This window comes from Euleptes europaea, chromosome 6, assembly GCF_029931775.1.
Source record: "Euleptes europaea isolate rEulEur1 chromosome 6, rEulEur1.hap1, whole genome shotgun sequence".
Taxonomy (NCBI): domain Eukaryota; kingdom Metazoa; phylum Chordata; class Lepidosauria; order Squamata; family Sphaerodactylidae; genus Euleptes; species Euleptes europaea.
In genome coordinates this window covers 106,378,402-106,394,514 of record NC_079317.1, presented here as the reverse complement: position 1 = coordinate 106,394,514, position 16,113 = coordinate 106,378,402, and the positions used below count along the sequence as shown (strand labels likewise).

General features: G+C 44.7%; 1 protein-coding gene across 1 annotated transcript in view; it reads right to left on the bottom strand.

Annotated features, from left to right (window-relative positions):
• The window catches only part of OBSL1 (obscurin like cytoskeletal adaptor 1), a 102,663-nt gene that overhangs the window by 40,480 nt on the left and 46,070 nt on the right, over positions 1-16,113 (bottom strand). Inside the window, exons 14-17 of the mRNA XM_056852034.1 lie at positions 13,225-13,503; positions 7,163-7,435; positions 4,202-4,477; positions 1,823-2,098 (exon numbers count right to left, since the gene is read on the bottom strand). Of these exons, the coding sequence (XP_056708012.1) occupies positions 1,823-2,098; positions 4,202-4,477; positions 7,163-7,435; positions 13,225-13,503 (1,104 nt within the window). The remainder of the gene's footprint in view (positions 1-1,822; positions 2,099-4,201; positions 4,478-7,162; positions 7,436-13,224; positions 13,504-16,113) is intronic.

Sequence of the window (16,113 nt, the reverse complement as noted above, 5' to 3'; positions counted from 1 at the left end):
AGTCAGAAGGTGGAACTGGACCCTAAAATATTGTACTCAAACGCTTTAGCAATGCAGACACGGTGGACTTCCTCCTGGTAAGAACAAACAGTAATACTGGAGAGACTGAAAAAAAATGGGCCAAACAGCACAGTTAGAACACAAGAACAAAAGTCTACCAAGCAAAGTAGCAGCCATTTTCTTGCAGCTTGTCACAAATACTTCTCACCACCTCCACATCCTACATGATTAAACTCTCTACATGGTTCAGTGCTTAGGAGAAACACAAAAGTTTTCTGAGGAGAGCATCACATCCCACTAGGTGGCTGCTGCCTAAGTAATAATATTTCAGAGCAATAAGACCTGAGGGGGCTGGAAAGTCCCCAAAAGTCATCCACCCCACCTTCTCCCCTGAGGCCGAATCTGCAGCACCCCAGCCTCCCCTGTAGTCTGTAGACTAATCCCACATCATCGAAATCAGAAGTAAACAAGGTGCCTCCCACTAAAGATCTGTGTGATTTAAAGAATAGGATAGGATTGCTTTAATAGGATAGGATTGCCTTAAGGTTTGTTTCCTCTTCACTGCATCTGAGTCAGATATATCACATGTTACAGGTGAAAGGCAGGGGAGGTAAGTTAAACTCTACCTAGGAACATCAGTAGACATGAACAAGGAATGAGAATTGAACAACCCTCCATCCTCTGGAGTGAATATGGAAATCTCAAGCATGAAGGCCATATTTGACCTAGGGTTGCAAGCTCTGGGTTGGGAAATACCTGGAGATTTTGGGGGTGGAGCCTGAGGAAGGCAGGGTTTGGAGAGGAGAGGGACTTCAATGCCATAGAGTCCAATTGCCAAACCAGCCATTTTCTCCAGGGGAACGTTGGCAATTGCATTCTATGGTATTGAAGTCCCTCCCCTCTCCAAACCCCACCCTCCTCAGTCTCCACTCCCAAAATCTCCAGGTATTTCCCAACCTGGAGCTGGCAACCCTAGTCGTTGGAGGGGTGACTGCAAGGGAAACAGCCATGCATACAAGGCCTCTGAAACTTCAGAAAATGGAAGAAATAGACCGCACAAGAAATAAATAACTGACAATGTTCTACTCTTCAGTGGTACTCTAAAACCTCTCTAATAACAGGGCTGTCTCTGGGAAACTCCAGTATGTTCATAGTTCGTGCTGGGGCTTACACACCTGCAAACATAGACCAAGTTACAGCAACATGCACAAGCTATTGATAGGCAGTGAATGATACACCCATCGACAAAGTAGTGGGAACATGGAAACCCTAGCAATAGGAGAATGCAGAAAACATGAAGAAAAGCCAAAGCACACTTCTAGGCGAGCAAGGGAGCCACAGCAATCCAGCACGGCCATATCCAAACTGTCAGAAGATTATAATTTTAGAGCCAGACACCTCCTATGATGGGTCAGGGTGCAGAGCCATTCACTAGTTTTCCGGCACCAAATGTCACATAAGTTATACAGGAGGCTAGATAACATGCCTCATTCTTTGGGAAAATAGTACTTTTTAAACTTTGCTTGCATTATTCAATTATAATGGGACTTAGGAAGTGCTCCCAGGCACACTGATGCACCGGCTTTAGTGACTCTACAGCCATTCCTTGTTCAGGAGCTTGGGAGCAGCTTTGCTCAAGCTCTTTCCAACAGGCAGTGAAAGGAGCTTGGCCCTCAGACGAAAGGGGTCGGGAATGGATCAGCAAGTTAAATCTACCCCAGCACCACTATCCAGGATTCCTATTGCCCCCAACTACCACCCCCCAGCATTCTGATCTCAGCTTTCTTCCCTGATGTTGCAGTTCCCTGAGCACTGCACTCACCAGACACCTGGACGGCGAAGGTCATGGTGTCATCAACAGCGTTGCAGATGTATTTCCCAGAATGCTCTGGGCCAGCTGCAGGGATGACCAGACACCGCTGGGCACCCTCTTCCTCCAGGACAAGGCCGCTGATGGCCTCTAGCGTGAAACCGTCCTTAACCCAGCGGACAGGCGCATTCCCATGAGAGAGAACACAGGCCAGAGTCACTGTCTCCCCCGTTGAGACCTTCAGGACAGAGGGAGCCCTGCGGGGCTGCACGATCTTCACAGGGGGCTCTGCAAGGAGAGGGCAGGCAGCCCAGGTTTGAGGCAACGACAAACAGCATTGTTGTTGCTGGGCCATATCACAATCTTTTGTCAGAAGGGAGCATTTGAGTTAGCTGCCCTTATTCTATTATGAAAGGGCTCAGATACACAGGCAGTCCATCTTCTTCCCAGGCAATTTGTTAATCCCTATTCCAGCTAAATACCAGGGCTGAAATTTTTGTGGAAACATGCTTTTACCACCAACCACTAGTGCCCCCATACACCATCCCTTCTCTGTTCCCCCGATGATCAGACAATCATCTCCCATATTTATTGCAGACTCTGAAGAAATTATGGTGCTTGAAGCAGTCAGGAGAAAACGCATGGTCGCTTTAGCCTCCTTTATTCCCTGTTTCAGCCAGGATTCAGCCAGGATCAAACGCACATTCGGCGAAACGCATGAGTTCGATCCTGGCTGAATCCTGGCTGAAACAGGGAATAAAGGAGGCTAAAGCGACCATGCGTTTTCGCCCTTTAGCTGCATATTTTTAAACTCTCATGGGGGAAAAGCAGCTGGGAGGATTTCTGTAGTAAAGACCTCCCAAGAACAAAGAATTAAAATCTCCTCTCCCCCTGGCTGTATTTTGGTGGAAGGAAGGAAGGAAGGAAGGAAGGAAGGAAGGAAGGAAGGAAGGAAGGAAGGAAGGAAGGAAGGAAGGAAGGAAGGAAGGAAGGAAGGAAGGAAGGAAGGAAGGAAGGAAGGAAGGAAGGAAGGAAGGAAGGAAGGAAGGAAGGGCTACATGTAACCATGTTGGGTATAGTTTAGCCCTCTGATTGTTCAAAGAGTCAGTCCTTCTCTCCTATTAACATTTTCAGTAATTATTGAAAGCCCTGTTTGAACAGGCCCTAGAAATTGAAGCAACTTCAAAGGGTAATTCTCTATTGTTCAATCCAAAGTAAAGATTTCTTCCCAACACCTCCATTCATATACCACCGAAGGACTGAATTAGCTCTTTATGCTGCAGCATCACTGCTTTAGAACCTTATGTCCAAACATTTGCCCCAACTCATGTGCAGAACCTACTTATTCCATCTGTTTGGCTATACTGATCAATGGGTGTCTTAGCTCTCCCAGGTGCAGCAATAAAAGGATGCACTCAGACACTGTATTGCAGCTTCCCTGAACAACCTTGGATGTTTTCAGTTTCTTTAGCCTTAGCAAAGCTCTGGCATTTCCAACACTATGCAAAGCCAAGGCTTTGGCCAGCAAAAGCTTGCATACTGCATGGAGAACATTGGTTGGTCTTAATTAGGAGTATTATTTTACTGACCTTGTGGATGTAGGTCAACAGGGATTTCCAAATCACTGCAAGTAATATGGAGGCCAATCCTCACGCTATGGGTCCCCCCAAAATACACATACATGCACACATTCCTCGCATTTAAAATCTGAGCCCTTTCAAAGCTTGTCTATACAAAAAAATATCAGAAAGCGAGGGTGGGGTTCCACGCACAACATTTTTGACCGGTCCCTTTCCTGCATGAACGGTGATCATGTAATATCCTGATCAGCCCATGGGTCAAACAAAATGTTATATAAAATGTATGGAGCTGCCACCACTCTAGTTCTCTTTACTCTTTCCTATATTGCCTAACACAAACATTGCATGATATGATATCATACTTTGCATGTCCACACCCCATCTCCCATAACTGACCATCGAGAGAAAGGACGGAGAGATGATGTCACACCACACAATGTCCACTCGAGACACTGAGAGAGAAAGAGTGAGAGAGAAAGAATAGCTGTAGCTCCATGTCCCTTATAACAGACCCTTACTTTGGGCCTATTATTACCTCGGTTTTATAGATATTTATGTATGTGTTTTAATCAGATTGGCCTGTGGAACTATACACTGCATCTGACAAAAATCTACCGGTATTAACATATACATATATCTATATAAGCCCAAACTGAAGACTATGACTAAAACAAAAACAGCAGTGTTTACGGATTTGCCAAGTTAGAACAAGGCTTGGGAACTGATATTTTAAGAATTTAATATCCTGTGCTGGGTTAGACTCACTGCTGGGTTCTTTCTGGAGCTTAATTTCAGAGGTCCCACTGCTCACCTGAAACTGTGACTTCGAAGGAGACAGACTCATCCTTGGTTTCACAGATGTATTCTCCAGCATCTTCAGCACTTGCCTGCAGGATGACAAGGAGGCGCTTAGCACCCTCCGTCTGCAGCAAGAGGTTGTGCATTTCATCCACCTCCAATCCATCCTTGAACCAGCGCACAGGAGCATCAGGCACGGACACCTCACAGCTCAGCTCCAGGCATTCAAGCACCCACACTTGTTTCTCCAATGAACGCTCGGCCGGCTGCAAAATCCGTACTGGGGGCTCTGCCAAACAGACACAGTGCAGGAGTGTAAGCGGTCTCATTCATTCCCATGCCCAGCCTTACATCACAGGACCAAATTTCATGGTACATGGATGATGTGTATTTATTGAAGCCCCAGTCACTGCTGCTTCTAAGGAAAAGCAGGTTCTAGAAGGTCAATGTTTAGTGGCAGCCCTTCCAACTACCCCTTTCTGCTGCAACCCCCCTTCCGCTAGCTCGTCCCACCCAGAGATTCTGCATGCATATTTGCAAGGGGTGCAGTAGAGACTGCAGTAGAGAAATGGAACAATTAAGGTTACATGCACATAGTGCTGCTTCTCCAAATAAATGTTTTCCCTGGAAGAAACACTCTTCTACACATACTTGTGTATAACAAATTTGGTCCTTCAAAAGCCCCTTCCAGTGCATGCAGAGATATGGCTTCAACTTATGTAGTGTCTAGTGCCTAGTGTGACGTAAGTACCTCTGAGCCCTACTGATGCACAGACAGCCTCAAACATGTCTGATCCACATTCCTACACTAGGGGACTCTGACCCATCAACTCGGATCCACAATACTTTGGAGAATTCAGAATGGAAAGTACTACAAGGTCTAGGTATCAAAGTTCTCAAATCAGGCTACTTCCATCTCCAAAAATATTAGAATTCAGGACAACCCAATTGAATTGATGGGCAGTAGATTCATGACAGACAAAAGAAAGTGCTTTTTACACACACTGTATAACTTGCTTGGAAGCTGCATAACATGGGAAGTTTCTGTTTCTATTTTTACAGTAAGAGTTTTACCAGTGGAATCAACTACCTCAGGAGGTGGTGAGCTCCCCCTCACTGGCAGTCTTTAAGCAGAGGCTGGACAAGCACTTATCAGGGATGCCCTAGGCTGATCATGCATTAAGCAGGGGGTTGGACTAGATGGCCTGTGTAGCCCCTTCCAACTCATTGATTCTGAGTAGTCATGGCCTTTAGTTTAAATGGCTTTAAATTAATGCATAAGCTACACAAATGACAGCACGATGGCTCTGAGAATGCTAATGTGTGACAGTGTATTCTATGCACAATGCTCTAACACTACAAATAACATTCACATACATTAAAAACGAAAAAATATTACACTAAATGCAACACTTATGATAAGAAATACATGTGCAATACTTATTAATCTGATCTAGAAGACACAATTAATATTAAGAGTTATAATCATTTATATTAATAGAAGATGTTTTATGAAAGTTAAATGAATTTATGATAGTTAAGATCAGACCAATTACGATGGGATGAATATTTTATTAAGAGGCGGAGAGAGGTGATGGGGAAGCCATAAATTTTCCTCTAATTTGTTTTTTTTTGTTATGAATTCAAGAAATTATAACAACATAGAGTTAGAATTTTGAATTTCATATTGCTTTTATTGTTATTTACTATCATGGAAAATTTGTATTATAAAAACCAATAAAATTATTATTAAAATAAAAAATAGAAATACATGTGCACATAGAAATAAATAGAAACAACTAAAGATGTGACATAAAGTGAAAAACACACATTATTGCAGTCCACAAATGATGATGTAATACTACTACTCAGAAGAAAAGCTCCAAGGTAGCAGTGGTCATGATTTCTCCAGTCAAGCTTATGAGTAGTAAATACATGGAAGACCTTGCTGAGAAGCAGGAAGAGTCGCAGGTACGTGTTTTCTGGATCTAATTACACGTTTCGAAAAGATTGCTTCTTCAGCCTGCATTTACTAAATTTATTGTACATAAAACATATGACCACGAACGTTCAATTAGCAGCAGATGCTTGCTCTGAAGGTTGCTTCTTCAGCCTGCATTTACAGAACTTATTTTTCATACGACATCGAACCCGAAGTTTCAATTAGCAGCAAGCGTAGGCATTGTCCATCAACAGCTATTAGCCATGATGGCTGAATGGGACCTCCATATTCAGAGGCAACATCTGAATGCCTCTTGCTGTGGAGCAGCAGCTGGCGGGGGGGGGGCTTTGGTTTCTGTGCCCCTTGCTATGAGACTTGTGGGACATCTGTTCTGCAACTGTGGGAAACTGGATACTGGACTGGATAGAACAGAGGTCCCCAGTGTGGTACCCGTGGGTGCTATGGTGCTCGCCGACACCTTACCTGGTAACTGCCAAGTGTTTTTAGAAAGTGGGCAGGGCCAGGTGGGGCTTTTGTCCAGCACGGTTTCTGATTATTTGGACAAATTTTTAAAAGTTGCTTTGGCAGCAGCTGCCACCACAGCACAAGGATCTTCACTACATCTCTACAGGAAAGCTGTGTGTATGCAAGAAAATATTGTTTTAAACAATATGCTTATTTTAAAAGGAATTCCGTAAAACACAGCTCCTGCTTGAAATGTTGAAAAGTTACTGCTAGAGTTATATATGACCTCATTCATTTTGTGGTTTGTTGCACCTCCTGTGGCAGCCGTTTTGTAGTGGTTCCCCCCACCCTGTGTCAGAATTCCAAGGGTGCCCGTATGCTCAAAAAGGCTGGGGACCCCTCAGATAGACTACTGTTTTGATCCAGCAGGTCTCTTCTGAAGCTCTTATGACCACAAAAAAAGCTCTCAGAGAAGCATCCACAGGCAGCTGCGTTCACTTCTAATGGGAGGAGGAGTAAATAAGCACAATTCTACCCACTGATACCAAACCCAAGAGGTCGACTCACCAGCAACAGTAACGTTGAAGAAGACAGAATCGCCACCAGCATCACACATGAACTCTCCTGTGTCCTGAGCCTGAGCCGCAACCAGGACCAGACGGCGATGAGGCCCTTCTCTCTCCAACCGGAAGCCATCCTTCTCCTCTATCTCTTCGCCATCCTTGTACCAGCGAACCGGAGCATCCGTGGCGGACAGTTCACAGGCCAGCACCACGGTCTGTGAGACCTGGTACACATGAGCCACATCTGCATTCGAATGCACAACTCGAACAGGCAGTTCTGCAATCAGAAATGCCATATGGAACACAGAAAAACAGCATCATTTCAAAGGTAAGCAATGCATGGGGAATGGGAGAGGAAGGGGTGAAACAGCTTCAGTGCTGTGTTGTTTACTAATTCTGGCTGGAAAGGGATTTACAGATCGATTTCTGGTACTAGACTGCATAGGAGTGGTCCCTAAGGCTCAGTTACAAAAAAAAAAAAAGAGCGGTAAAAGGCAAAAAATTAGCAGAGGTGTAATGCCCAGATATAAGGGCTGGTATAAAATACTATGGACTCATATGCACACACATGGAAATTTTGGGGAAGTTGGCATCCGGGAGCCATGAACCAACAAATCATGCTCTCTGTGCCTGGTACAGCCTTTCACCAGTAGAGAGCTCTGAATTACCTTCATCCTTAGGAATGTGTTTTCTATTTCCAAGATCACAAGACCTACTTCCAAGATCACTTGCTTAGAGACGCCTTCGGGCAATATCTATAGGCTATGCTAATTAGAGTGGAGTAGACATCTAATGTGCATTGGTGCTTTTATCAATCTGCTTGTCAGCAGCCATGGGCCTGCCCCATGCGAATGCATAAATGATACTAAGCTTCCTTTGTTTCTCTGGTGAGTAACTCTGCATCTTATTTGTGGGTTATTTCACCCCAGGTCTGTGTTTAGCTAAATAAAGAACTGTTGCTTTTAACCTCCGCCTAGTTGTCCTTATTGGACTCTATAAGACAACCAGGCACTTCAGAGGTAAGGCTGGTCTCAAGCAGTGAGACCTGGTCTGAGACATCGAATCGTAGAATTTGAAGGGACCACCAGGGTCATCTAGTCCAACCCCCTGCACAATGCAGGAAATTCACAACTACCTCCCCCCCACACCCCCAGTGACCCCTACTCCATGTCCAGAACATGGCGAAGATGCCCTCCCTCTCATGATCTGCCTATGGTCATAGAATCAGCATTGCTGACAGATGGCCATCTAGCCTCTGCTTAAAAACCTCCAGGGAAGGAGAGCTCACAACCTCCCAAGGAAGCCTGTTCCACTGAGGAACTGCTTGAACTGTTAGAAAATTCTTCCTAGTGTCTAGACAGAAACTCTTTTGATTTAATTTCAACCCGTTAGTTCTGGTCTGACCTTCTGGGGCAACAGAAAACAACTCGGCACCATCCTCTATATGACAGCCCTTCAAGTACTTGAAGATGGTTATCATACCCCTCTCAGTCTTCTCCTCTTCAGGCTAAACATACCCAGCTCCTTTGTCCTTTTCCCATAGGACTTGGTCTCCAGACCCCTCACCACCTTTGTTGCCCTCCTCTGGACACATTCCAGCTTGTCTACATCCTTCTTAAATTGCAGTGCCCAAAACTGAACATAATACTCTAGGTGAGGTCTAACCAGAACAGAGTAAAGCAATACCATCACTTCACGTGATCTGGACACTATACTTCTGTTGATACAGCCCAGGATCCCATTTGCCTTTTTAGCTACCACATCACACTACTGACTGTATTGGTGGCACCTCCATTTGTTGAGATACCTTTCTTTCCTCCTCCTGTTGCCCCCTAAAGAGTGCTTCATGTATTCTGTCCATGAACTCTTCACCTTCTTTCATACAATGGAGTGTGGACAGGTATGCCTCCAGTCCCTGTATCTTCTCCTCCAGCAGGGCTACCAACTTACACTTGCTGCAAATGTAATTATTATTACCCTCAGGTAAGAATGCAAACATGCCACAGACCTTGCATGTTACTGCCTGAGCTCCCTGTCTAGCCACACAGCTGTGATCCATTGCTGAAGTAGTTCAGTCTTTCCTGCACTTCCCTGATAGCTCCCCTGACAAACTGCCTCTCAAGACTCTGTAATGCCCAGATATAAGGGCTAGTTTAGAACACTATGTACTCATATGCACACACATGGAAGCTTTGGGGAAGTTGGCATCCAGGAGCCATGAACCAATAAATCATCCTCTCTGTGCTTGGTATGGCCTTTCACCAGTAGAGAGCTCTGAATTACGTTCATCTTCAGGAATGTGGTTTCTAGTTACCGAACTCACAAGATCAGGCACTCATTAAGTGACGCCTTCGGCCAATATCTATGTTATGCTAATTAGAGTGAAGTAGACACTTAATTTGCATTGGTGCTTTTGTGTATCAATCTGCTTGTCAGAAGCCATGGGCCTGCCCCATGCGAATGCATAAATGATACTGACTTTCCTTTGTTTCTCTGGTGAATAACCTGCATCTTGTCTGAGGTTATATTCATCCAGGTCTGTGTTTAGCTAAATAAAGAACTGTTCCTTTAACCTCCTCCTAGTTGGACTCTATAAGACAACCAGGCACTTCAACTCCCTGCTTGAAGAAGCAAAAACACTTATTAAATGTATCAACTGCCCCCAGGCTCGATCCCCAGGTTAAGAGTCACAGCTTGCCCCCTGGCTAGAGCAGCCTTCTTAATTAAAGGCTCTCAGCCCCACCCCTCAACTGCCAACAGCAGAGGGCGGGGCCAGCAATTCACCTCAGTCACAAAATCACAAAAATCACAAAATCACACAAGGTTGGAAGAGACCACAAGGGCCATCCAGTCCAACCCCCTGCCATGCAGGATCCCACAATCAAAGCACTCCCGACAGATGGCCATCCAACTTCAGCTTAAAGACCTCCAAAGATGGAGACTCCACCCCCACCCCCCGGGGCAGTGCATTCCACCATCGAACTGCCCTCACCGTCAGAAAGTTCTTCCTAATGTTTAGGTGGAATCGTTTTTCTGTTAGTTTAAATCCATTACTCCATGTCCTAGTCTCTGAAGCAACAGAGAACAAGCTAGTTCCCTCATCAACATGGAATCCCTTCATATATTTAAACATGACTTTCATGTCACCCCTTAACCTTCTCTTCTCCAGACTAAACAAACCCAACTCCTTAAGTCTCTCCTCATAGGGCATGGATTCCAGACCTTTGACCATTCTGGTCGCCCTCCTCTGGACACGCTCCAACTTGTCAACATCCTTCTTAAATTGTGGAGCCCAAAACTGGACACAGCATTCCAAGTGAGGTCTGACCAATGCAGAATAAAGAGGTAGTATTACTTCCCTTGATCGAGACACAATACTCCTATTGATGCAGCCCAGAATTGCATTGGCCTTCTTAGCCGCCATATCACACTGTTGACACATGTTCAGTTTGTGGTCCACTAAGACTCTCAGATCTCTTTCACATGTACTGTTGTCAAGCCAACTATCTCCCATCCTGTACCTGTGCCTTATATTGTTTCTGCCTAGGTGAAGTACCTTACACTTCTCCCTATTGAAATCCATTTTATTGCTTATGGCCCAGCTCTCCAGTCTATCTAGGTCATTCTGAACCCTGACCCTGTCCTCCGGGGTATTAACTACCCCTCCCAACTTGGTGTCATCTGCAAATTTGATTAGCATATCCTCTATTCCATCATCCAAGTCATTTATAAAAATATTAAATAGTACCGGTCCCAGGACAGACCCCTGTGGCACCCCACTGGTCACTCCTCACCAGGATGAAGTTGTGCCATTAATGATCACCCTTTGGGTTCAGTTGGTCAACCAATTACCAATCCACCAAACAGTAGCAGTGTCCAGCCCATATTTTACTAACTTTGTTTCAAGATCATGGGGGACTTTATCAAAGGCGTTGCTGAAATCAAGGTACACTACATCTACAGCATTCCCTTCAAACCATACTTGTCACTCTTTCAAAAAAAGATATGAGATTAGTTTGGCATGACCTGTTTTTGAGAAACCCATGTTGACTGTCAGTGATCACGGCATTTCTTTCTAAGTGCTTACAATTACAATTTAAGTGCTTAAAATTTCTGTTTAATTATCTGTTCTAGTATCTTACCTGGTATTGATGTCAAGCTGACTGGGCAATTATTGTTTGGGATTTCTCCCCCCCCCCTTTTTAAAGATGGGAACCACATTTGCCCTCCTCCAGTCTGCTGGAACGTCTCCTGTTCTCTAGGAATTCTCAAAGATTATTGCCAGTGGTTCTGAGATCACTTCGGCCAATTCTTTTAACACCCTTGGATGCAGTTCATCCGGCCTTGGAGACTTGAATTCATTGAGAGTAGCCAGGTATTCCCATACTATCCCATTGTCTTCACTATGCTGTAATTACCCATCTGCATCCTCTGCTCCATTATTCCCAGGTTGAGCACTATTCCCCTTTTGGGAGAAGACTGAGACAAAGGAGACAAAGTCTGCCTTTTCTGCCTCCCCTGTTAATAATTCACCATCCTCTCCACGCAGTGACCCCATTGTTACCTTGCTCTTCCTTTTGCTATGGACATAACCAAAAAAACCTTTTTTGTTGTTTTTAACTTCCCTGGCTAGCCGGAGCTCATTCTGAACTTTAGCCTTCCTGACTTTCTCCCTGCATATGTTGGCTACTTGTTTGAATTCCTCTTTGTTGATTTCCCCGTTTTTCCATTTCTTGTACATGCCCTTTTAAAATCCTATCTCAACCAAAGGTTCTTTAGACATCCACCCTCGTTTCTTCAAACCTCTACCATTTTTTCTCCTCATTGGAACTGATTGAAATTGTGCCTTCAATATCTCACTTTTAAGAAATTCTCATCTTTCATGCACTTCCTTCTCTTTCAGTATTCTTACCCAAGGGGTCACCCCCAGTAGTTCCCTAAATTTTGTTGAAATCAGCTTTCTTAAAGTCTAGAATACATGTCTTACTACTCCTGGCTTCTCCTTTCTGCTGTATAACAAACTCCAGGAGAATATGGTCACTCCCACCTAAGGATCCCACTCATTCCACCCCAGAAACCAGGTCATCATTATTGGTTAAGATGAGATCCAAAATGGCTGTTCCCCTTGTTGCTTCTTCCACTTTTTGGACAATGAAGTTGTCTGCAACGGAAGTGAGGAATTTATTGGACCTTATTGTCCTGGCAGAGTTTGTCTTCAAACAGATGTCAGGATAATTGAAATCTCCCATCACTACTACATATCTCTTTTTTGAATGTTTGGACATTTGTTCAGGAAGGCATCATCTAACTCTTCAGTCTGAGTTGGGGATCTATAATATACCCCCACAATGATATCACTGTTTTTCTCCCCCTTAATTTTTACCCAGATGCTTTCAAGCTGGCTTCCAGTGTTTAAGTCCTGGACCTCCTAGCAGGTGTAATCATCCCTAACGTATAATGCTACTCCTCCCCCCTTCCGATTTGGTCTATTTCTCCAAAATAGGTTATACCCTTCAAGTATTACATTCCAATCATGAGACTCGTCCCACCAGGTTTCCATAATGCCTATTATATCATATTTGCTTTGTCCTGTTAAGAGTTCTAGTTCATCTTGCTTATTTCCCATGCTCTGTGCATTAGTGTAGAGACGTCTTAGACCATGGGCCCTTCTACAAGGCAGCTTATTTAAAATTGTTTCCCTCCCATTGATGAGTTTTTGAACTGTCTTTCCTTGCGTATGGGCTACCCTCCGCAAATCCTTCATATCTATATCTTCAGTTATTGTCCTCATATGAGGCTTTAAATTTACGTCTCGCTCCCCCAGAAGATTTAGATTAGAGCCCTCCTTATCAGTCTTGCAAGGCTCTGGCCAAGCCCTCTTCACTCAGCTACAAGTCTCTAGTAGCTCTGCCTCACACCACAGCTGCCTCAGCTCTGACCCAGCTTTGAAGACAAGTGGCTGCCCTGAGGCACCGTCTCTGGTTCCAGAGTCTCTCAGATCAGCCAGAAGTAGTACATACAAGGCACAGTGCCATCCCACTTCCCCAAGCTTTTTCCTCAACTCACCATCCACTGTCACAGTGAAGTCTACGGTGTCATTGGCTGTGTCACATGTGTATGTCCCTGAGTCCGATGGGCAGGCAGAATGGATCAACAGCTGATGAATGCAGCCCTCTGACTGGACAGTGAGGTTGGCATCATCCAAGGGCACAGGATCTCCATCCTTGAACCACTGGACAGCAGCATCAGAGGCAGAGACCTCACACTCCAGGAGGAGAGGCAACCCAGCTAGGACTGTACGAAGGCACTGGGCCTCTGACAAAGGAGCGATATGTACCTTAGGAGCTGAAGAGAGACAAAGTTAATTTGTCTGAAAAAAGACGATGTGAAATACCTTTAACCTTCTATACCCAAGCTACATGAGTCATGTGAATCATCTTAAATTGGTTTAAAGCAAATTCTGCTGGAGTGAAATATCCTCCCTTCATCATTAACAGCTTCCTCCATATTACGCAGATACACAGAAACAGCTTGATTTCTAAAAGAAGAGGTGTCAGTGCTCAAGCCTACTTGAATATCACGTTCAAGTGTCAGTTCCAAATGTGTGGGGCTGTGGTTATTCAGAGATGAGGGAAAATACCCTTTGCACAAGGTCAGAGGCATGTGGTTTTTCTTGTACTGCTTCTCAAATTACAAAACTGAACCACATGTAACACTGGTTCTGGGACCACCATGGGTCCTGTCAAATCAGACAAATGTTAGAAGTTCTATGTTTAGGTGCAATTCTGGAAACTTAATTCTTAGGAGGGGGGACTGATTTCGATTGGCACATGGGTAGAGGAGATTTAAGCCTTCCCTTGGCAACATTTTCCCAACATGAAATGGCCTCCTGAGGAGCCTCTATTTGCCCTGCTGGGGAATATTATGTGTAATGAGGTAGTGTGTGTAAACAGTGTAACGTGTTTAGGCCTGATTCAGTCTGAGCCACATCAATGAACACAGAAGGTCCCCAGTTTCAATACAGTTTGATCAACACTTTTTGAATGTGACCAGAAGGTCCCCAGTTTCAATACAGTTTGATCAACACTTTTTGAATGTGACCATATGAGTGGCAAACAATGCCAGGCAGAGAGCATTGCACTATACAAATGTATAGGTGGAACAACTTCCCTCCACAATATTTAAGGTTGACAACCTCCAGGTGGTAGCTGGAGATGTCCTGTTATTACAACTGATCTCCAGGTGACAGAGTTCACCTGGAAAAAATGGCCACTTTGGAAGGTAGACTGTGTGGCATTATATCCCTTTGAAGTCCCTCCCCTCCCCAAACTCTCTCCTCTTCAGTCTCCACCCCCAAAATCTCCAGGTATTTCCAAACCCAGAGCTGGTAACCCATATAATTAGGGTTGCCAGGTCCCCCCCCCTCTCCTCTGGAGGGAGCTTTTGGGGCAGTAGAGCGGTGCGCCCACAGGTGCGCGCACGGGTGTCGAAGTGCCCGCGCAGCACATCCGGTTTGCAACCAGAAGTGCCGCCTCGAGAGGAGCCTTATGCCACTCGGTAACAGGCCCCTTGCAATGCGTTTATACCCGGAAGTGCTGCATCGCAAGTGGCCCTCGCGAGGCAGCACTTCCGGTTGCAAACCGGAATTGCCACGCAGGTGTGTCCGCTCGAGCACGTTTGCCCGCCGACCCTCAGGTGGTCGGCGGGCAAAAGGGCAAATTACCGGAGGTTTGCCCGCTACCACAGGGCACCTGGCGACCCTACATATAATATGGGCAACCCTAATAATATGGGCTATGGTTCTGCTTCCCAAATGGCTGCTTTTAAATGAGAACAGGAAATGAAAGCTGTATGTTGCTCTCTCTCTCTCTGGACTCCTCTTATGTTGAGCAGGACGTGTCTCAAGTTACAACAACTTGTAGTATCGGACAAAGAGTTTTCTGTGAATAGTGAATTGGAAACCAGCCAGAGTAGAACTCTGCTTCCCTCATGAGGCACTTAATGGAGTACCCATGAATCCGACAACAACAACAACAAAACCAAAGAAGTTTAAATTAACTTTACTGAGAAGTTAAAATGAAAGCACAAAATGTAATTGAATAGCTATTGAATGAAGAATTGATATTCAGAGTGGTCTGCAGAAGATAATTCAATTTAGAATCCTCTATAGTAACTTTTAGGTGAGTTGTAATTCTGTTCCCTGTCTTGATCACCAGTTGGGAAAGGATTTGCTTTTGTCATTATTTTAGATTTTACCTTTATTGTTTATTATAGCTATTTATTGTTTGCCACACATTCATTATATAATATATGTGGGTGTATGCGGGTATATAGCGCTGTTGAAAGCTGAAAAACAATGCAGAAAGCCCGGCCAGGGGTAGGGGGAATGGAAGAAGCAAATATCATTAACCATCAAGCCACTGGGGCTCTATTAATGTTTCCACAGTACGCCTAACTGCTTCCAATACTTTTAGAACTTTACAAACTCTCATGGGGATTCCTAAAGTTGCCCATTAAGCACAGCTCTCTATTTGAGTCTCCATTCCATGCTATCCAAACCTATTCATGGGTAAAGGTAAAGGCAAAGGTAGTCCCCGTGTACAAGCACCGGGTCATTACTGACCCATGGGGTGATGTCACATCACAATGTTTACTAGGCAGACTGTTTATGGGCTGGCTAGGCATTTCCACCAGCATTTTCTTGTCAATATAGCTTTGCTGGAAGCCGGCTGTACTCTAAGCAACATTCCAAGGACGTTATGAAGTCCTTGTCTCACCCACATGTCCACCCTGGTCTGGTTGATGAGTTGTGTTCTGGAAGTTCTGCACGTGAAACCTAATTCCTAGGTGTAAGTGGCCCAGTTAGGAGTGGGGCCCTGGGATGGATGCTTAAGCTTTCCCCTGTGCTGTTTTCCTGACCTGCAGGCCAGCTGTTCACCATACTGATGAAACGTA